This window comes from Pristis pectinata, chromosome 14 (assembly GCF_009764475.1).
Source record: "Pristis pectinata isolate sPriPec2 chromosome 14, sPriPec2.1.pri, whole genome shotgun sequence".
In the NCBI taxonomy this organism is placed as follows: Eukaryota; Metazoa; Chordata; class Chondrichthyes; order Rhinopristiformes; family Pristidae; genus Pristis; species Pristis pectinata.
The window spans coordinates 14,039,491-14,062,235 of NC_067418.1; the positions used below are offsets into that span (position 1 = coordinate 14,039,491).

Genomic DNA, 22,745 nt, shown 5'->3' on the forward strand with positions numbered 1-22,745 from the left:
CAGAATACCATAGCACAAAAATAGATGTGGCTGAGGATCTTAAAAGAGCAAAGAATGAGTCTACTGAGGTGATGGAGTCTTGCCGATCCCTTGAAGGGGCTATCTAATTGATCCGACTCCATCTCTTTCCCCTTATCCTTGTAAATTTGTTTCCTTTGCAAGCATATTTTAGTTTTACTTTACAAATGGAACAGATCTTCTGCCCTGCTGCCATTGCTTACACTGGGACGTATGCGCACTTCTCAGTGGAAGTCGTGGGTTCCAGCATTTGACCCAGTGATGGCATCTTCTGCCCTGCCTCCTGTACTGCTGAATAAACCTACACTACTCCAGTGGACTCTTCACGGAGTTAAATGGGGGAGCAGAAGTTTTCATAAACTTCCCAGCTCTTGGGCTGGCAATCTGTCTGCCAATCCCAAATTGAGTTAAATCTGGTGCAACTAAAATGAATGGGGGAGAAAGGTGAACAGAGTTTTCTAAAATTAAATTTATTGTGTGTGTTTGTCTTGGAACATTAGAAATAATTAATCATTTAAAGTTTCCATTTTATTTTTTAAACAGGTAGCAAACATGCAATGACACTGACAGCTTTGACAGGTGGTGAGCCCGGGGTCAAAGCCATTCTGTGAGCACTGAGACAGGGTCTGCACTGTCCTGTCCCATGCTGATAACAGGAAATGAGCTCCCAGCAGAAGACTCTGCCTGAATCTGCACTGGAAGTCATAACAGGCCCATGAGCTGGCAGCTGGTGGTTTTGGCTAGCGGAGAGTCTGCCCCAAGATTAGAATGGAATTTGCATTCTCCAGTGTTTCAGTCAGTGCATTCAGAGTCTCAACAACTCACTGGCATGCATGTTCAAGCAGAGGTTTCTGAATACCTATCAAGTTCTGTTGTTTTTAATCTTTATTTCTCCTGCTCTTTCTTTCTGGACATTGTGGAGAGAGAATAGCCCCAATCTGCTTCATCTTTCCTCATCGGACAATCTGCTTCTCTGTCGTGGGAATCAATCTGGTGAAACATTTTTGTACTTCCTCTATCATGAGTATAACCTTCCATGGATAGTGCGCCAAGACTTGTATACTAAAGTCCAGGTGTACTTTTACCAGGACTCTTTGTAATTGCACCTCATCTTCAAATCATATGGTTTGTCTTCAGAATTGCTTGTTGTACCTGCATGTTAACTCACAGTAGTTCATGTCAAAGACACCCAGGTCTCTGAACACCAACAGCATTCACCTCTCACTATTTCAAAAGTACTCTGCAATTTCATTTTTTTCTGGCAAAGGGGATGACCTCGCACTTTTTCGCATTGCATTCCATCAGCCATGTCCTTGCCCATTCATGTAACCTATCTGTATCCCTCTGAAGCCTGTGCACTTGCATGAAAAATTGGCATGTTAATAGAAGGCAGAGGGTAGTGGTGCAGGGATGCTTCTCTAACTGGAAACTTGTGACAGGGATTGTGCTGAGACCCTTGATGTTTGTGATGTACATTAATGACTTGGATGTCAATGTAAGAGGTATAATTTGTAAGTTTGCAGATGACACAAAAATTAGTGATGTTGACAACAGGAGGATTGTCTTAGACTACAGAATGATATCGATCAGCTGGCAAGTTAGTCAGAGCAATGGCAGTTGGAATTTAATCCTGACAAGTGCAAAATGATGCATTTTGGAAGGACAGATAAGGATAGGATATGCACAGTAAATGGTAGGGCTCTCAAGAGTGTTGTTGAACAGAGGGACGTTGAGGTACAAGTCCATAGATCTCCGAAAGTGGAAGAACAGGTAGCTGGGTCCCTTGGTGTGACCCAAACTGGGCATCGGTAAATAGGTTATTGCTTAGTGCCCCTTGATAGCACTGTTGATGATACTTTCCATCACTTGGGCAGTTTACTACATTGTCGGCTATATGCCTGCACTGTAACTGTACTGGAAAAGCTTGGTTAGAGATACCAATAGTTGTGGATTGCAGGTTTTCAGTGTAGAAGTTGACCCACTCTCTGTAATAAATCAGACAACAGCAGAACCAAGGAGTGTTCAAAAAGTTCTTTATTGTTTGATGCTAGAGGGAGGAGGGGGGTACATGGAAGAGCAAACAGCAGTGCTGCTCTTCCCTGCACGTGGCCGGACTCAAGGAATGCAAGGTGCTAACAAACTTAAATACATTGTTCTTCGGTAGGTGTCCACCTACTGCACTGGGATACTCATATTTGGGTATGCTTGACCAGATCACGCTGCCATTGGTCCCAGACAGGTTAACATTATCTTTTACAGATAGTCACAAACACCCCTCCTTGTGGCCTTGAAGCTCAGCTTAGTTGATAAGTTGTTGCTAAGCTTCACAAGCAGGTTCAAAGGTTACCAGTGGGGGGGGAGGAGAAGATGGGAGAGAGAAAGAGTAACCCTTTGTTCACCAGAGCCCCCTTCCCATTGTCTTCTACATCAGTACTACAGCTGAGATGTTGACTTGTCTCAGAGAACTTGTATCCAGCACTCCTAACCATTTCTTGTTCACATTGGATGGATTCTTGCTTATGTGACCGTGGTAATCTCAAGCCAAGTTGGATGATCTTCTGGGCTCTTCTGGCTAAACATGGTTGTGAACACTTCAGCCTTTTCTTAAATTACAGATTTCTTATCTGGGACTCTCAGCTATTCTCTTCTGTTGAGATCAACAAGGAAATATCTTTTACATCTCCTGGTACCTGGCCCTGAGGTCTCTGACCAATTTGTCATGTGAGTGCTGGGAGATTTAGTCAAGTGTCCAAGTTCCCATCCCCATGCTGATCTCATGAGGTGTCCAGGAGTGGTGTGAAGCCTGCAACCTAGAGGTAGACTCAGCATGCACAGAAAACCCAAGGTTGCTGCTGGTTTTTGCAGGTCAATGAAAGTGTCCCCATCATTCCATGCAAAATCCAGGCCCTTGTATTCTAGAGGGACATGCTGCACATGAGTTAGAACAAAGTGTACGATGAATAAGGCATCAGTGTCCTCTTCCAGGTCAACATCCCCAACATTATGGCCCGAATTACACTGATTCAGCTCCCTTGGGCTGGCCAGGTTGCCCAACATCAGACTCCCAAAATAGACACACTATTCAAACCCTGTCTCAGATGGAGATTATAAGGCTGACAGAGCAAAAGGTTCAAAGATATGCTCAAAGTCTCCTTGAAAATGCAATCTCCCCACTGACTCCTGGGAATCCCTGGCCCGTGATCATTCAAAGTGGAGCTGCATTCAGGACAGCACTGAGAACTGTGAGTCCATGTGTCAGGAGCATACAGAAGCCCAGCGTAAGTGGTGGAAGGAACATACCACCTCACAGACTGCCCCACCTGCCTGCCCCATCCATGATGGAGCCTGCAGGTCCCACCTGGATGTCATCATCCACCTCAGAACCTACAAAACCAGGGTGGAAGCAAGTCATCTTTGAGCATGTGGGACCACCTACAAAGAAAGAGATGATTAGTTCCCAATTGTGCCTTTTTTTTTTACAACCACTTTTATTATGTTGATACAAACAATATAAAGGCAGATAATCTGAAAAGAATTTTTAATATCACTGATAAAATTATAGCTTCAAACCAATTCAATAAAACAAATTAATGCGTGGGACCTCACTGATTGCTTTCTCTTTGGGGTGTGAAGGACCTTGGGAATTTTAACTAGATACATTAATATAAAGGCGTTAAATGCAATTCCTTAGCTCCCAAACAATAAGTAAATGGAAATTACAAAGAAGGCTGATCTTAATATTCATCTCTAAACCTGGGATGGTGGAATGTTTGAGGGTGACCTGCTAATTTTTTTTATTAGCCTCTGCTCAGGCAGAGAGATCTACGTGTACTGTCAGGTTGAAGAAAAATGTCTTTCATTTATAGAGTTATTATTTCCTATGGAAATTACACCATAAATTTTCAGTGAGTTGCCCTGTGCATACCATATGCCCAAGGTTACGTATGGATTGGTTCAAACTGTTTGGAAAAGCTAGTTAATCTGCTCTTTATCCCCACTTTAATGCATGCAGAACAATTCACTAACTCTCCTTATTTTGTGTGTGAGTACTTGCAGACAAATTGTAATTCCCCTTTCCCCACAACTGCCTCTCTTCTCTCACTATCAGGCATATTTTAAGCCTTCTCTCTCTTACTCTTTTGTCTTCTACTTTCTCTTGCACCTTCTAAAAATTGTTTTTGTTTGTCTGTCTGCTTCCTCAGCCATTAATTCTTCTTTTTCTCTTTTTTTCTTGTTAGCTCACCTTTAAGCAGTCCCAGTTGTGGGTCTGGTGTCCAATGTAAGTGTAGATTTTGGAAGGCAGAACGGTTTGTATGGGGTCTGAACATTGAACAGTTTGCAATGGAGTGTAGGCTGGAGCAGTGATTCAGAACAGGGAAGCTTTGGAATTTGAGAGTTGATTAGATAAGATTCAGTGGGTACAAATTAATTCTCTGTTGTATTCCATGTGGTAAAGCACACATTAAACTCTAGCTGTAGTTTGGTTCCTTGATCTCTGAGGAATATCTATAACTGGAATTTTTGTTTTGGATTAAGTAGGATGAGCATGGACATCCAATTGGATCGGGGATGCAGTTTAGTCAGTGTAAAATGGATAAAATCCCCAGTCTTGAGAAGTTAATGGTTTTGGAGTGGAAGTAGAATGGAGTGATTGCATAGTGTCTGATGGCCAGTTAAAATGTAATTTTAAATTATTTGGTTATCCCATGGTTTCATGTCAGTGGGGACAAAGTTGAAATTTGAACGATCTGCGGGATCATACAAAGGCCATATCTGAAGTTTACTGAAGCTTTTGCCTAAGTTACAGACCACCTCTCACTCACAATGCAATTCAGCTAAATTAGGCTTATTTTTTCTAGCAAGACTTTGGCTGCTGGTCCTAACTTTTGCTCCTTGCACTTGATGTCAGATTTTTGCTGAATAAAGTAGTGTGAAGCTTTTGTTGGTTTCAGCACACTATATAAATGCAAGTTGATAAAGCCACCACAGTTGAAAGCAATCTCGAGAAAATGGCTTAGAACAGGCAACAACACTGTGCAATCAGTTGTCAGTTACAGGTAATTGGATTGCTGGATTCCTATATCGAGTAACATTCTGTACTGGATCATATAATAAGAAGTTTGCTTTTCCTTACAAGATCCTGTTGTTTCTACTCCTAGGGAAAATGAACTGGATGGTGTTGTAACACTGATCAAAGGAAGGATTGAAGATGTGGAACTTCCAGTTGATAAGGTGGACGTTATTGTTTCTGAGTGGATGGTAAGTTACTCCTATTAATTATTTCCGAATTCATGTTTTTAAGTTACAGAATGTCTCTCTTTGGTCTATGCAGGTTTTGACTGTTGATTTCGTTCTTCCTGTAAGTGCTAAATGTTCATTTCCCAACCAACACTGCTTGGAGTAGATTAATTAGACATTCCACTCACTGCTGTTTATGACACTTGCATTACACAAGTTGGGTGCTCATTTTGCCTGCAAATTCATGGTTACCACACTTCATTAACAACTAGTGGGCACCAGAATGATTTGAGGCATGTTGAGAATAGGAAAGGTGCTGTGTAAATGGCACTTTGTTTTTTCTTTCTCAGGTAAGGGAAGCAAAATGGCTTGGAGAGGGATGGGGATCCATCTAGAGATGGCTGAAGGGAACAGATCAATCGGGAAGTGGTTGGTTTGATGCCATTCAATACTGGAAACTCTCCATATGTATTGGGGTAGTAAATCAGCTCTGTAATGCCAGCATTATGATGCACTGGTACAATTTTCTATGAAGCCATTGGTTTCAGTAATCTGGGTTTATTTGACTTAATCCTTTAATATAGATTTTTACATTTGCCTTGTACAGATTGGTGACAGCATGATAATCTATGTAGTCTCTTCCCTGGAGGCAACTTGCTCTGCTCACATTTTCTCAGAAATTGCAGTGGATTGTGCAGTTGTATTTCGTTGAGAAGAGAGATCCAATTGAGATTAGGATTGAGCACTTTGGATATTTTTTTGAATTTGATCCCTAAATACCCTTGAAAAGGGGGTGTTGAGCTGTGCCTCAAAACTCTGCAGTCCTTCCAGTAAAAGTACTTCCACAGAGCTTTTGAGTAGGTAGTTCCAGGCTTTGGGCCCAGCCACAATGAAGGGAAAACACTGAACATGCAAGTCAGGATGATGAGTGATTTGGAGGAAAACCTGCAGGCGACGGCACTTCCACCTCCCTACTGTCCTTTTCCTTCTTGGCTTGGTTTGGACCGTAGGTTTGAGAGATATTGTAGAGGATAAGCCCCTAGCCACAATGCACAGTGATGGAGGGTGTGAATGTTTAGGGGCCATGATGGGATGCCAGACATGGGCTGAACCTTCTTGAGGATTGTTAGAGCTACACATAGCCCGGAAGTGGAGAGTATTCCTTCACACTCCTGACCTGTGTCTTGTGAATGGTGGGAAGACTTTGGGGAGTCAGGACATAAGTCACTCACTTCATGGTAGCTGGTCCCTGATCTGCTTTTGTAGCCATAGAAGTAAATTTCCATTGTATACTTAAATAAATTAACTGGAGGTTTCCAAGCAATCAGCCAACCAGACTGAGAGGTGACAAAGCAATTGGGGAGCCAATGTCCAATTGTCTCAACATAGAACAGTACAGCACAGTACGGGCCCTTTGGCCCACGATGTTGTACCGACCTATATAAACCTACTCTATGATCAATCTAACCCTTCTCTCCTACACAGCCCATAACCCTCCATTTTTCTTACATTACCCAGCCCATAGCCCTCAATTTTTCTTATGTCAAAGAAGTGAAAATGTTAGTTGCTACTACAGTGAATAAAAAGACGTTCTATTTTTACAACGGTATTCTGACTGTCAGAGAGGCCAGATGGGTTGGAACTTGAAGTGGGTATCAAGCAAAGACATTAGGTTGGAGCAACAGGTAAGGGAGATAAAATGGCTTGGAGAGGGATGGGGATCCATCCAGAGAGGTGGACAATACATTGATCTGGAGATGGCTGAAGGGAACAGCTCCATTGGGAAAGGGTTGGTTTGATGGTATAAAAAGGGGGTGGAAGACGGTCCCCAGTGGTGGATGAATATATTGATCTGGAGATTGGGAAGCTTTCATGGATGTGCAGAGAAGGCAGTATGTCGGTCTGGAGAGGGAAGATCTGTCTATTTAGAATGGTTCCTAGAGTTACCTCAGTTTGGAGAAGTAGCGAGGGAAATGCATTGAGCTGGAGAGGTGAGTGTGGAAATACGTATTGGTCTGGGGGAGGGGAGTGGGGATGGTTGGAGAGAGCTTGGGGCAGATCAGCATGTAATGCAGTCTTAAGGTTACTATGTTGGAGCAGTTGGACTTTGATGATCTAATGTAGTAGAGACAAATGCAATATCTGTATATTAATGCCGCAATATCTCTGATTTATAATAGCACTGCTGCTCTGAAGGAAATCTTTTGAAATGTTTCTTTTATGTTGATTGTAATATTTTTCCTTAGCTTTGAATCATTGCAATTCAATGAACTGTCAGAAAGTTAAGTTCCTTTAAAGGTCTCTGTACAAGAATGCAGTTTTGGAAGTGTCTGCAGAAATTAGGCCAGGCATGAGAAAATGCTGATAAATAGTAAGTGGCTGTTTAATATTCATTATTTCTCTCCATTCAATTTAAAAGCAATGGGTGCACAAAACTGTTTGTTAAGCTAATGGGTTACTTTCTGAACTGTGTCAGCCCACTGTTTGTGCATTAAAATGAAACATTGAGAGTTCCTGCTGCAACAGAGGTGAATTGTTTAGCAGCGTTACGTTATTAAACAGATTCTGCAGGGAGTGTGGTACTTGTGATCAACAGAACAACCACCACTTCCATTTATCCAGTGCTTTTATCACTTAAAGGAGGGGAGGGGGAGGGAGAGAGATTTAGCTTGAGAATTGCAGAGATTGGGACCTTGGTAGCTGAAGGCACGACTATCGTAGGTAGAGTGTGTGTTGTACATTCCTGATCAATACAGAACATTTTACCTAGACTGAGCTGACAGTGAAATCTACATATGTATGCATATACTTTTTAAACTTCATTCTTATGAATTGCAATACTTTGCTAGAATATATGAAGTTGACCAATCAGCAACTCAATATGACATTTATTTTAACAGTTTACCGTAATATAATCCAATTATTTGTGTTTACTATGTAAATTAAAACTTGCCTTTAATGTTTCATTTTGGAATGGACTTTTCACAATAAGAACAGTTCTTGACTGCAGTTACTGCAACTTAGTTAAGGCTGTGTTGTTGAACATCGAACAGTACAGCACAATACAGGCCCTTCAGCCCACAGTGTTGATACTGTACTCTGTTGGCTTTATTTGCATTTGTCAGAGGGTCTTAAGTCTTGATGGAGCACCACCATCATTTATTATTGTAAATGAAAATCACCTGCAGTGGAATATATTTGCAAATTGTATGAGGAACCTGTCAGAGTCTCCTACTTGCTTTTTAAAATTATTCATGGGTTGATAAAGCTGACGAGTGTGGCCTGCCCCTAAATGCACCATTTCTGAATAGCTTGCCAGGCCATTTCAGAGGTGAGTTAAAAAAAAATTAACCACATTCTTGCGTATCTGGAACTGGATGTAGGCTGGACTGATTAAGACAGCAGATTTCCTCTCCTGAAGGACGTTATTAACCAAAAGAGTTTTATGATAATCTGCGAGTTTCATGGTCACAATTACTGAAACTAACTTTTCATTCCAGATGTATCTAATTAACTAAATTTAAATTCCCCATCTGTCACGGTGGGATTCAAACTCGTGTCTCCAGATCATTAGTTGAAGCCTCTGGATACTATTCCAGTACCTTAATCACTTCTGCAATGATGCTGTGTAATTCCCCACTTTAAAGAAGAATTATTCATCATCTCTGAAGGGGGAACTTTTATCATTCTTTTTGGGCTGTAACTTGCCAATCTAATCGAGTGATACATTTTCCCCTACTCGTCCTTTTGCGTTTGAGTCTGAAGATCCCAGATCAGAGATTTGAGTACACCATTCTAGGCTGATGTTCCAACATAGTATTGAGGGAGTGTTGCAGTGTTGGATTACTGCCTTTTGATTGAGGTATGATGTCAAGACATCTCAGGTGTATATAAAGGATTCTTTGCACCAGAATTGTGTCTAATATGTATTCCTCATTCAATGTTATTAACAGTCAGAGTATCTAGACGTTATCCTACTAATGTGTGGGGCAGTTTGCTGTGTATAAAATGAATGCTTTTTATCTTAATTTATTCAGAATCAGAAACAGGTTTATTATCACTGACATACGTCGTGAAATTTGTTGTTTTGCGGCAGCAGGACAGTGAAAGACATAAAGACATAAACAATACTATGTTACAAAAAGTAAATTGTGCAGAAGAAGAATAACGAGGTAGTGTTCGTGGGTTCATGGACCATTCAGAAATCTGATGGCGAAAGGGAAGAAGCTGTTCCTGAAACGTTGACTGTGGGTCTTCAGGCTCCTGTACCACCTCCTCGATGGTAGTAATGTGAAGAGGGTATGTCCCGGCTGGTGAGGATCCTTGATGATGGATGCCGCCTTCTGGGCACTGCTGGCAGGGCCAGCCTTTATCCTCCATCCCTTATTGCTTTTGAGAAGGTGGTGATGAGCTGGCTTCTTGAGCTGCTGCAGTCCTTCTGGTGAAGGTGCTCCCACAATTGGGTAGGGAGCTCCTGGATGGTGTTCCCATGTGTCTGCTATCCTTGTTCCCTGAGGTATCAGAGGTTGAGGCTTTGAGGTGCTGTTGCTGGAGACTTGATGAGTTGCTGCTGTGTGGAGGCAGTGGTTTAAGTTTCTGATCCATTTTGACTGTTGATGCCAGTGGATGTTGAAGGCCAGTGGTCATTGTAATTCTGTTAAATGTCTGTCTTGGTTGGGTAGTTTGCCAGTTGGTATATGGGATTGTATTATTAATTTTTTGACCAGCCAAATTTGGAAATTGGCTCCTTTCCTAATTATTAAGGACCTATCATATAATTCCTAATGACTATCCCTGTGTCTTGAGGAGCTGTGGTTTAAAAAAAATTAGATGTTTAGCCAAGGAGCTTAAATGAGTCTTGTCAGGCAAACAAGGTGAAGTCCCAGCAGAAGCAAATGTCTCTATGCAAGGTACATCAGGCTTCTGTTTGAAATTATGTCGGGCCTTTCCATGATGAAATTCACAAGATACCTTCCCTACTGTAGTGTTCTCTGTCAGAACCTTGTTATGTCATGAATATGTTTCCACCTTGAAGAATGGTCTCTTTGTAGTCATTTTAATTGAATTCAAACCACTGCTATAATTTAGAACTGTTGGATGTGTTTTCTGCCTGTTTTACCTGTCCGTAGAAGAGTGTTGTGATTATCCATCTGGCAGCAAAGATTATCCCGGGACTTGGCGTATATTGTATGGAATGTTACGGACTCAGTGAAAGTCCCTTTAAGATAGAGAGTATGTGTGTATGTGTGTGTGGGGCGTGCTTACGTCAATAGAAGATAAAGGACGTAATGACATTGTTGAAGAAGAAGAAGAAGAAGAGAGAGAGAGAAGGGAGAGAGACACCAGCCTGCTTGTTTTCTCTATCGATGGATGAGAAACAATAACTGTGTTTGCCACTGAAATCCATGTATGGAAGTTGGAAGTAATCCGGTGGAGTTCACTTTGTTGCTGACCTGTAGAAGGAAACAGGTATTTGTATGTGGACGACCACGGTTCGGATGCTTTTCGGGGTGAGGAAGTCACTACCGAGTAAACACTGAAGTGTCGTTTGGGTTCCATCGTGGAACATTTGGATTTCGTATGTACTCTCTCTATGTTTTTCTACATCTACATCTTATCTTCAGACAACGGTGGTTGTTGAAGAAGCCCTTGCTCATGTTTCACCTTATGGCTTGCGGAACTGAACTTTAAGAACCATTCAGGAACTGGGAGTTTTGGACTTTGTCACACACACACACGAAGAGTTTAGTTTTGGGGTTAACGTTCGAGGTTTAACATTCTTGAATTCTAACATACTAACATTTTTACTTTTATTTTACGTATTATCAATAGTAGTGATTAATAAAATAGTTTTTAACACTGAATCATGCTCAGTGTGTTTCTTTTGTTGCTGGTTCATGACAAAATTGGGGGCTCGTCCGGGATAGTTCCCAAGGTTAACGAGTGTCGTCTGGGATCGTTTCCCAGATTGACAAGATTTGTTCGGGGTTCAATCCAAAGATTTTTGAGGGAGGTCTGATAAATTCTTTTTAATTGGCTTGTGTGTGTGGAAACCAGCAGCAATGGATATTAAGGCATTTTTGGAGTCACCAACCCAAAAGGGATTGGAGGTGGCGAAAAAGGATGATTTGATAAAGATTGCTACAAGGCTAAACCTTACAGAAGTAAAGCAGTCTATGAGAAAGGCAGATATTCAGAGACTGATAGCTGGCCATTATGTGGAAAAGAAGGTGTTTGAGAAGGAAGTGTTAAAACAGTTTCCTGGCAGTGAAATAGCAATTTCTGAGGCACAGGTGCAGCTGGCAAAGATAGAGGCTGAACGAGAGCAAACCCAGTTAAAGATAGAGGCTGAATGAGAACAAAAGAAATTAGAGGCCGAACAAGAGGAAAAGAGATTAGAAGCTGAACGAGAGCAAAAGAAATTAGAGGCCGAACAAAAGAAATTAGAGGCCGAACAAAAGATAACTCAGATGAAGTTAGAGGCTGAACGGGAACGAGAGATAACTCGGATGAAGTTAGAGGCTGAACGGGAACGGGAACTAATTCGGTTAAAGTTTGAGGCAGAGGAGAAGACTTTAAAAGATGTGTTCCAGCTGAATTAACAACATATTTAAATGAAAAGGCAGTGGAAACTTTACAAGAAACTGCTAGGTTGGCAGATGATTATGCTTTAACCCATAAATCCAAATGGGGACAACCTAAAACCTTTCAAAAGAGTTACAAAGACAATCCAGGTAAACCGGAGATTAAATTGGGAGGTAATCAAAAAGGAAAAGATGAAAAGAAGCCAGGGCTGGAGAAACCTGTTGAGCGTACTTGTTATTACTGTAGGAAACCTGGCCACGTGATATCTAATTGTGCCCTTTTGAAGAAAAAGAAGGAAGCTGGGCCCAATGCTTGTTTTCAGGCAATTAAAAATCAAAAAGGTTTAGGAGATGCTGTTAAAGATCAGTCCTTGCAAGAGGGAAAAGCGGAAAAGTTGGAGGAGGTGAGAAAAGAATTCCGTTCGTATGTATCAGAGGGTTTTGTTTCACTGAATGATGAGTCACCCCAGGTGCCAGTGAAAATTCTTAGAGATACTGGGGCTAGTCAATCTCTCTTGCTGGACAGTGTTTTAAATTTTGGTGAAGAAAGTGACACTGGTGAAGTAAATCTAGTACGAGGCGTTACAGGTGAGACCATGTCTGTCCCTTTTCACAGGGTGATTTTAAAGTCAAAGTTCGTAGAAGGACCAGTCGAGATAGGGATAAGACCTAGTTTGCCAGTGGAAGGAGTTTCTTTGTTATTGGGAAATGACCTTGCAAATGGAGAAAGTGATCCTGTGGTACGGTTAACAACCAAACCAAGGATTGATGAGTTTGAGGATGATTCAGATGTTTACCCATCATGTGCGGTGACTCGAGCTAGAGCTAAAGAATTAGCCAAGACAGACAGTCCGGTGCAGTCTGATGTGGTTCCTTGTAACAGTCCGAAACAGGAAGAAAATTTTGATGCCTTATCTGAGACTTTTCTGTCTTCACTGGAGGATCAACATCCTTATAGTGAGCCTGAATTTAAAGATTTGTCTTTGTCAAGGAAGGATTTTATGGTGGAACAGACAAAGGACCCTGAGTTGACAGAATTGAAAGAAAAAGCACTCTCATACGAGGAGATTGAAAAAGTGCCAACTGGATACTATGTCAAAAATGGAGTGTTAATGAGGAATGGAGACCTCCTCATGTTCCTGTTACTGAGGAATGGGAAGTTATTCATCAGGTTGTTGTTCCAAAAGTTTATAGGGATGAGATTTTAAACCTGGCCCATAGTATGCCTTTGGGTGGTCATTTTGGTGTGAATAAAACTGTAGGGAAGATCTTGAAACAATTCTATTGGCCTGGTTTGAGAAAAGATGTGGTGATGTTTTGTCGAACCTGCCACACATGTCAGATGGTAGGTAAACCAAATCAAAAACCCCCTGTGGCTCCTTTGAAACCAATTCCTGCTTTTGATGAGCCCTTTTCGAAGGTGATTGTGGACTGTGTTGGCCCCTTACCAAAGTCTAAGACTGGAAATCAGTATTTGTTAACCATTATGTGTGCCACTTCTAGATTTCCAGAGGCAATACCCCTTAGAAATATTAAGGCCAAGACGGTGTCAAAGGCTCTTGTAAAATTTTTTACCTTGTTTGGTTTGCCAAAAGAAATACAATCTGATCAAGGTAGTAATTTTATGTCAAAAATTTTTCAACAAATAGTCTATGAGCTGGGAGCAAAGCAGATTGTATCATCTGCATATCACCCAGAATCTCAAGGAGCTCTGGAGAGATTTCATTCTACTCTCAAAAATATGCTGAAGACTTATTGCTTTGAAAACACCAAGGATTGGGACGAAGGTATCCATTTACTTTTGTTTGCCGTTAGAGAATCGATCCAGGAGTCAATCGGATTTAGTCCGTTTGAGCTTGTGTTTGGACATAGGGTGAGAGGACCTTTGGAGTTGTTAAGAGAGCAATGGGTTAATGAGGAAGTTCACTTGAGTCTGTTGGACTATGTCCAAAAATTTAAAACTCGGTTGGAGAGAGTCTGCCAGCTAGCGAGAGAGAATCTGAAAACAAGCCAGATAAGAATGAAGACATATTTTGATAGACGTGCTCGGCCTAGGACATTCGCAGTGGGGCAAAAGGTGTTGGTATTTTTCCCTAGCCAAAATAATCCCTTGCAAGCTCGTTTTTCTGGACCCTATGTTATTGAATCTCGAGTGACTGATCTAACATATATAATCAAAACACCAGATAGACGCAAGAAAACACAACTCTGTCATGTAAACATGCTAAAACCTTATTATGAGAGGGATTCAGTTGTGGCCTTGGTGGATGGTGTAAAGGTTGTTTCTAGAATGCCTGATGTTGATGTTGAGGAAGGCCAATTTAGACCAAATATTGTTCCATCGAAACTAAAAAACCAAAATATCCTGGAGAACCTTGAAACGAAGTTGGACCATTTACAAGTTTCACAAAAACAACAGATGAGAGAATTAATTTTAAAATTTAAAAATCTGTTCCCAGATGTTCCAAACAGAACATCGATAATTACCCATGATGTTGATGTTGGGGATGCAAAACCAATCAAACAACACCCATATCGAATGAATGTGGAAAAAAGTAAACTTGTTGATCAGGAAATAAAATACATGTTGGAAAATGATATTATTAGACATTCTACTTCAAATTGGAGTTCGCCCTGTGTTATTGTACCTAAACCTGATGGAACTGTTAGATTTTGCACAGATTACAGGAAAGTGAATGCTGTAACAAAGTCAGATGCTTACCCTATTCCTAGAGTGGATGATTGCATAGACAGAGTGGGAAAGGCAAAATTTCTTACAAAGATTGACCTATTAAAAGGGTACTGGTGTGTTCCATTAACAGATAGAGGAAGGGAGATTTCAGCCTTTGTAACCCCTTCTGGATTGTATGAATACAATGTTTTGCCATTTGGAATGAAAAATGCTCCGGCAACATTTCAAAGAATGATTAATTCAGTGATTCATGGGTTAAAACATACAGATGCCTACATTGACGACTTAGTGACTGGGAATGATACTTGGGAAGATCACATCTCTGCGTTAGAAAGGTTGTTTGAAAGACTTTCCAAGGCTAACCTTACAGTTAACTTGGCTAAAAGTGAATTTGGCCATGCCACTGTGACGTATCTTGGTTATGTTGTAGGTCAAGGCAAGCAAGCTCCTGTTCAGGCAAAAGTTCAAGCAATATCTGAGTTCCCTATTCCCACAGGTACGAGGACTGTTAGAAGATTTTTGGGAATGGTTGGATATTATCGAAAATTTTGTAAAAGTTTTGCTGATATTGCTCTTCCCCTAACTAATCTTCTGAAGAAGGGAGTAAAGTTTGTTTGGACAGATTCTTGTCAAGAAGCATTTGAGAAGCTGAAAGCCATTTTATGCTACCATCCTGTGCTCAGAACACCTGACTTTGAAAAGCCATTTTCATTAGCAGTAGATGCCAGTGATGAAGCTGCAGGAGCTGTGTTGTTGCAGAAGGGTGACCTTGATGATATTGACCATCCTGTAGCTTACTTTTCAAAGAAATTTAATGAGCATCAAAAGAATTATTCCACCATAGAGAAAGAATTACTGTCGCTTGTTTTAGCCTTGCAACATTTCAGTGTATATGTTTGCACCGCTCAGAAACCATTGACTGTGTATACAGATCATAACCCATTGGTGTTTCTGAGCCGAGTCAAAAACAAGAACAGAAGGCTGTTAAACTGGAGTTTAATTTTGCAAGAGTTTGATCTCATGATAACTCACATTAAAGGCAAAGATAATGTGATTGCTGATTGTCTTTCTCGATGTTAAATGGGAAACATGTATCTGTACTAATCTGATAGTCTGTAGTTGTGTAGCATGATAATTATTAACATTACTAACTGTATGCGCGATTAAAATTTTCTTGGGAAAATTTTTTTTTTAGGTGGGAGGTGTTACGGACTCAGTGAAAGTCCCTTTAAGATAGAGAGTATGTGTGTATGTGTGTGTGGGGCGTGCTTACGTCAATAGAAGATAAAGGACGTAATGACATTGTTGAAGAAGAAGAAGAAGAAGAGAGAGAGAGAAGGGAGAGAGACACCAGCCTGCTTGTTTTCTCTATCGATGGATGAGAAACAATAACTGTGTTTGCCACTGAAATCCATGTATGGAAGTTGGAAGTAATCCGGTGGAGTTCACTTTGTTGCTGACCTGTAGAAGGAAACAGGTATTTGTATGTGGACGACCACGGTTCGGATGCTTTTCGGGGTGAGGAAGTCACTACCGAGTAAACACTGAAGTGTCGTTTGGGTTCCATCGTGGAACATTTGGATTTCGTATGTACTCTCTCTATGTTTTTCTACATCTACATCTTATCTTCAGACAACGGTGGTTGTTGAAGAAGCCCTTGCTCATGTTTCACCTTATGGCTTGCGGAACTGAACTTTAAGAACCATTCAGGAACTGGGAGTTTTGGACTTTGTCACACACACACACGAAGAGTTTAGTTTTGGGGTTAACGTTCGAGGTTTAACATTCTTGAATTCTAACATACTAACATTTTTACTTTTATTTTACGTATTATCAATAGTAGTGATTAATAAAATAGTTTTTAACACTGAATCATGCTCAGTGTGTTTCTTTTGTTGCTGGTTCATGACAGGAAACATTGAAAGCTTTGAGATTATTTTTCACAGAGAACTGCCCTTGCTTTGCACTTTTTACATTATTGGGACATTGTTCTTAAAATTTCATTGATGGTCCCATTAGAATAAAACCATAGCTGAAAAGATTCATGAAGTTCAGCATTGTCCTATTATATGACACGTAGCGGCATGAGAGTTTTTTATTCATTCGTTCACAGGATGTGAATGTTGTTGGTAATGCCAGTATTTATAATCTGCCCCTATCTGAACTGAAGCGATAATTCAAAGTCAACTACATTAGTGGTCTGGAGTCTCATATATTTTGGCAGATTTTTTTTCCTTATGGGACATTGATGAACTAGAAAGATGTTTTATTTTACATCCGTCTATTCGTAATAGTGATTACTGTTATTAGCTTTTTCATTCCTGATTTATTTCACTCTGTGAATATTAACTCCCTAACTGCCCTGCTGGGACTCAGACTCAGACTGGGTTTGATTCTCTTCTGTTACATATCATAATTTTGGGCATCAGCAGTTGGGATGCTGAAGTTTGATGCTTCCCTCAGGTTAGTGAGGGATAAGTTAGTTAGAAGTTTCTAGTTGGCAACTAGTTATCACTGTGCAAGAATGTGGGTGAGGTTGGGATCAGAAACCTGAAAGCAGTCCATTGAACTTGTGGTGTATTACAGACGAGGCTGAACCTGTCTTCTTCCAATACCCACTTATGTACTTCATGACATGGTTGACTGGGAATCATCTATCCATCCCATGCCAAGGATACTGAAGAAAATGAAACCTGGAAATGCCTTGGTCTGTATGACTTAGTACCATTTCATGAACTGTATCAAGCCATTCTGAATGCTCATTGGCACAATTACAATATATTAATTTGACCTGGTTCCCTTGGGAATGGATGAGGTAAAAATTGCAGCTATCTGTCTTGGGGAAAGATCTGAAAAGACCATGTTTTAGAAATATAGTGCAAGGAGATAGAAGATAACAAGAGTTTGATCAAGATGTGTCCATCCTCCTCTTTTCACCTTTGAAATTGGCCAGGTTCTACAAAAAGCAATAATTTCCCTACATTATAATAGTGACTGCATTTTCAAAGTTCCTTATTGGCTGTAAAGCACTTTGTGACATCCCGTACCAATTTAGAAGGCAAGAAAGTCTTTGCTTCATTAGTAACCTCAGGGTAAAGTGACTGCAGTAGGTTTCCCAGAGTAAATGCTGAGAAATTCATGTTCCACCACTGAACTCATTGAGTATTCCACTATCAGAGTGGATGCAGCAAAAGTCCAATAAAAAGTGACTAGAAAATTCAGGGGTTCTGCATTTGCACTGCAGTCTAGAAATTTTGGATACTTAAAATGTGAAATTTCCCAGCCAGTTCTTGCCTAGCATTTCCATCAAGGAGCTTGTACCTCCAGGCTAATGCTCAGTCAAGGAGTTCTCCATCGATCAAATTGACATCCAGTTTTGTTAAGTCAAGGATCCACTTTTTAGAGGGGATTTTATTGTTAATGCGATAATGGACATGATGTTTGAAAATATCAGTGAAACAGATTTAACTTGTGTATCTTCATTCATTCAGATAATTGAAAAATAAATGATAGGGGGAGTAATGGTTCAGGAATGGGCAAAATGGTGGTTGCAGTGCAGCAGAGATTTTAGTCATGTGCAGAATGTGGTTGTTGCTTACTAGGTCAGCATTCACTGCCCATTCCTAATTGATCTTGAGAAGGTGGTGATGGTGAGCAGTCTTCTGGAACCACTGCAGTCCAACACAGAACCACAGAACCACAGAAAGACTATAGCATGGAATGAGGCCATTCAGCCCATTGAGTCCATAATGGTTCTATGCAAAAGCTGCTCCCTCTCCTTGCCGTTTACTCACAGCCTACCAAGTTTTTCCTTTCAAGTACAAGCAGTCCCTGGGTTGGTATTGGTTTATTATTGTCACTTGTACCGAGGTACAGTGAAAAACTTGTCTTGCATACCGATTGTACAGGTTAATTCATTACACAATGCAGTTAGTACAGAGTGCATTGAGATAGTACAGGTAAAAATAATGACAGTACAGAGTAAGTGTCACAGCTACAGAGGAAGTGCAGTGCAGGTAGACAATAGGGTGCAAGGTCACAACAAGGTAGATTATGAGGTCATAGTCCATCTGAGGGTTCCATTCCTGAGAACTGTCCATTGGCTGATTTCTCCATAAGTCAGCAACATCAGTTTGCTATAGTAACCCATATCATTCTGCTCCACATACTCTTGCCATAATTCTTTCAGTTCATTGAATAATCGCCCCAACACTGCCCATAATTAAACTAATGGAATATATACTGTAAATAGTTATTAATGGATACCATGAAACATTATGATTACTAGCTTGAATAATACTTTAAAAGTATATGGGAGAATTTGCATGAAGTCAGATTTCCATAAGTCAGGTCATTTATAACCCTGGGTACCTCCGTATCTATCAGTTTCCTTTTGAGCACCTTGATTGAATCTGCCTCAACTAATCTGCCTGGCAGTTCATTCCTGATTCTAAATGTGCTGTGCGCTGCAAAAAATAACTCTTCATCCTTGCGAAAGTATATCCACAGTGCTGTTGAGTAGAGAGTTTCAGGATTGGGACTCAGCAGTGATGAAGGAAGGACGATTATATTTCCAAGTCAGAAGGGGACACGACTTGAAGGGAATTCACCAGGAGATGATGATCCTATGCACCTTCTGTTTTTGTTTTCCAGTAGAAGCTGTGGTTCTGTAGGGTTCAGTTGAAGAAGCCTTGATGAGTTACATTATAGATGTACTTAGGGTTTCCATTACGTGTTGACGATGATCAGCCCTGCAGCCACTGGTAGAGGAAGTTCATGGTGGAGTATGGGCTGCCAATCAAATGGACTGCCTTGTCCTGGGTAGTGTTGGTCTTCTTCAGTTGCACTCATCTAGGCAAGTGGAAAACATTATATCACACTGTTGACTTGTAGATTGTGGAGATCCTTTGGGGAAGGTGGCCACTGCAAGTGACCTGGACTCCGAGCTGCCTGTAGTGATGGCATTTATGTGGGAGATCCAGCTGATTTTCTGGTCAGTAGTTATCCCCACGTTGTTGATGGTGGTGCATTGGCATCCAATGGCATTAAAATTGCCAAGGAGAATGATTGAACCCTTCTTGGAGATGACCACAACTTGGGATTTGAATGGCACAAAAAATGAACAATTATTCACTGTGTTTTAGTTGTACCAATGTCTTGGGGAATTTAGAGAATAATTTTAAACGCACCAGACTCCCAATGCCTGGCATTTCATTCCTTACTATTCTGCCATCTCCCTCTTTTCCACAACATAGAACATAGAACAGTACAGCACAGTACGGGCCCTTCAGCCCAGAATGTTGTGCCAACCTATATACACCTACTCCATGATCAATCTAACCTTTCTCTCCTACACAGCTCATTATCTTCCATTTTTCTTACGTCCATGTGCCTATCTAAGAGTCTCTTAAATGTCCCTATTGTACCAGCCTCTACCACCACCCCCGGCAGTGCGTTCCAGGCACCCACCTCTCTCTGTGTGGAAAAACCTACCTCTGACATCTCCCCTGAACTTTCCTCCTCTCACAAACACCTCTGGTATTGGCCATTACTGCCCTGGGAAAAAGGTGCTGGCTGCCCACTCTATCTATGCCCCTCATAATCTTATACATCTCTACCATGTTGTCTCTCATCCTCTGTTGCTCTAAAGAGAAAAGCCCTAGCTCACTCAGCCTTTCCTCATAAGATGTTCTCTAATCCACCCAACATCCTGGTAAATCTCCTCTGCACCCTCTCTAAAGCTTTCATATCCTTCCTATAATGAAGCGACCAGAACTGAACACAATACTCTTTAAGTGTGGTCTGACCAGAGTTTCACAGAGCCGCAACATTACCTCATGGCTCTTGAACACAATCCCCTGACTAATGAAGGCTAGCACACCATACACCTTCCTAACCACCCTATCAACTTGCGCTGCAACTTTGAGGGATCAATGGACTGAACAGTGGCCCCAGACCCTGTATCTATTCTTTACTTCTTTCCCTGACCCCCTCGCCCCTCAATGACCAGCTTCCCCCTTCCTCCCCGCTGTTCCTTGATGTCTAACCCCAAGCACTTCTCAACCCATTCCTCTTCAGTGTCTGAATGATGTACCCTACTCCTTGTTCACCGCAGCAATGCCTCTTCCTGCTTGCTCTATTGGGATTTTCATTTCATTTAGTTATTAATTTGTGCTCCATGCTAAGGCCACACCATATAAAGCAGCCACTAATTGTCCTGAAGCCCAACTTTTGAAACTCGGGTAGTCTCATTCTATGACATGACAATACTGCAGCATTGCTCTTAATGCTGGATTTTGCTCACCAAAAGAGTAAGCCACAAACTGCACCACAAGGGCACCTTAATCCAGTACAAGACCAGGTCATGATTTTTCATATTTACCCCAGTTTCTGAATAATTCCTGTTCCTATGTTCCTTTTTTTCCATAAATCACGGAAGTCTTTTTGCCTTGCACCTCCCAGGTTTGAGAATTTTGTTGACGTGGATCTTCTGGTGTTACACAGATCAGGATGATGGGAGTGGAGGGAGATTAAGTTGCAGGGAAAAGTTAGTGGGGCAATTGCATTGCTCTCTGAGTCGGCTGATACTGGCTGGGCCGAAATGACCTCTTTCCATGTCATAAGGAAATAGGGAATATCCCTCTTGCTGTGTATTTTATGGGATAGAGCCCAAGGCGATCCCAGTGTCCAGAAATTAGCTCAGTCTCTTATCAGCTACACTCCTTCTGTCATTTTGGATGATTTGCTGGTGCAGCAGGGATGATTTCAGATTATCAGTGCTCTTAAGAAATGAGCAAAAGCAGCAATCTATACTCTGTCACCAGAGGCAACTGCTTTGATTTAACCGTAGTCACTAAATCCTTCTTTTCATCATCCTACACTGTGGGCTTTGGGTGTAGATTTCTCAACTTAAAGAAATATCTTCCCCACAACGTCTTAGAGTGAGACAGCCACTTGCATATAAATGAAGAAAGAATGCATTGCATTTATCTAGCATCCTTCATGACCTCAGGGTGTCCCAAAACATTTTGCAACCTATTAAATGCTTTAGCAATGTATTACTGTTCTTATTTTTGGCAACCTGGTAGCTGATAGGACCACAGCAAAACATAAGAAGTAATGTTATGATGACCCAAAAGTCTTGTCTTGGTGATGTTCGTATCAGTGTAAAAAAATTGTTCATGACACTGAGCAGAACACATTATCTCCTCTGCAAAACAACACCATGGGATCTTTTATTCATATCTGAGAAGGGATCTCATTCTAATGTCTCATCCAAAGGGCACCTCCACCGATAGAACTGCACTTCTCATGTTACTCCATGGTGCATGGGGCAGGCATGGTAGTGTAGCGGTTAGCGTAACACTATTACAGCGCCAGCGACCCGGGTTCAATTCCAGCCGCTGTCTGTAAGGAGTTTGTACATTCTCCCCGTGTCTGCGTGGGTTTCCTCCGGGTGCTCCGGTTTCCTCCCACGTTCCAAAGACGTACGGGTTAGGAAGTTGTGGGCATACTATGTTGGTGCTGGAAGCGTGGCGACACTTGTGGGCTGCCCCCAGAACACTCTGCAAAAGATGCATTTCACTGTTTTTCAATGTACATGTGACTAATAAAGAAATCTTATCCATGTTCAAGTCTCTGGAAATATGTGGAAAGTAACCTTTAATGAATAAAAGGTGTCAGATAAACCAAGAGATAATAGATGCACACAACTCTTGTTATGACTTAAACTTCACATGTGAACGTCTCAAAACTGTGGGTGGGAAAGTTTTTATTTATAAACTGGTTGGATCTCCAATCCAACTAGTACTCTCTCAGATACAACACACAAACTAAGGTCAATATGCTCTCCCATGGATATAAAAAATCTCAACGTCCCCCACTGGGTCTTGTTTCCCTTCCCCTGCACCTGCCTATCACTATCTCTTACCTGCATCTACCTATCACTACCCTGTGCCCACCCCACCTCCTCTCGTTTGTCCACCTATCACTGCTCTGCTTTTCCCTCCTATATATTGGCCTTTTCCTATCTTCAGTCCTGACCCGAAATGTTGACTGGCTGCTTTTCTCCACGGATGCTGCCTGGCCTGCTGAGTTCCTCCAGCATCATTGTGTTTTTCATCATAAAAGATCTCAAGACCGTTTTGAAGCAGTTGGGTCCCTGGTGTCCTGGCCAATATTTATCATTCAATCAGCTTCATTTAAACAAAAGA

General features: G+C 41.3%; 1 protein-coding gene across 2 annotated transcripts in view; it reads left to right on the forward strand.

Annotated features, from left to right (window-relative positions):
* Nucleotides 1–22,745, forward strand: part of prmt3 (protein arginine methyltransferase 3) — a 179,955-nt gene that overhangs the window by 46,718 nt on the left and 110,492 nt on the right. For both annotated transcript variants that reach the window (XM_052029301.1, XM_052029300.1), the window contains exon 10: nucleotides 5,178–5,277. In XM_052029301.1, the coding sequence (XP_051885261.1) occupies nucleotides 5,178–5,277 (100 nt within the window). The remainder of the gene's footprint in view (nucleotides 1–5,177; nucleotides 5,278–22,745) is intronic.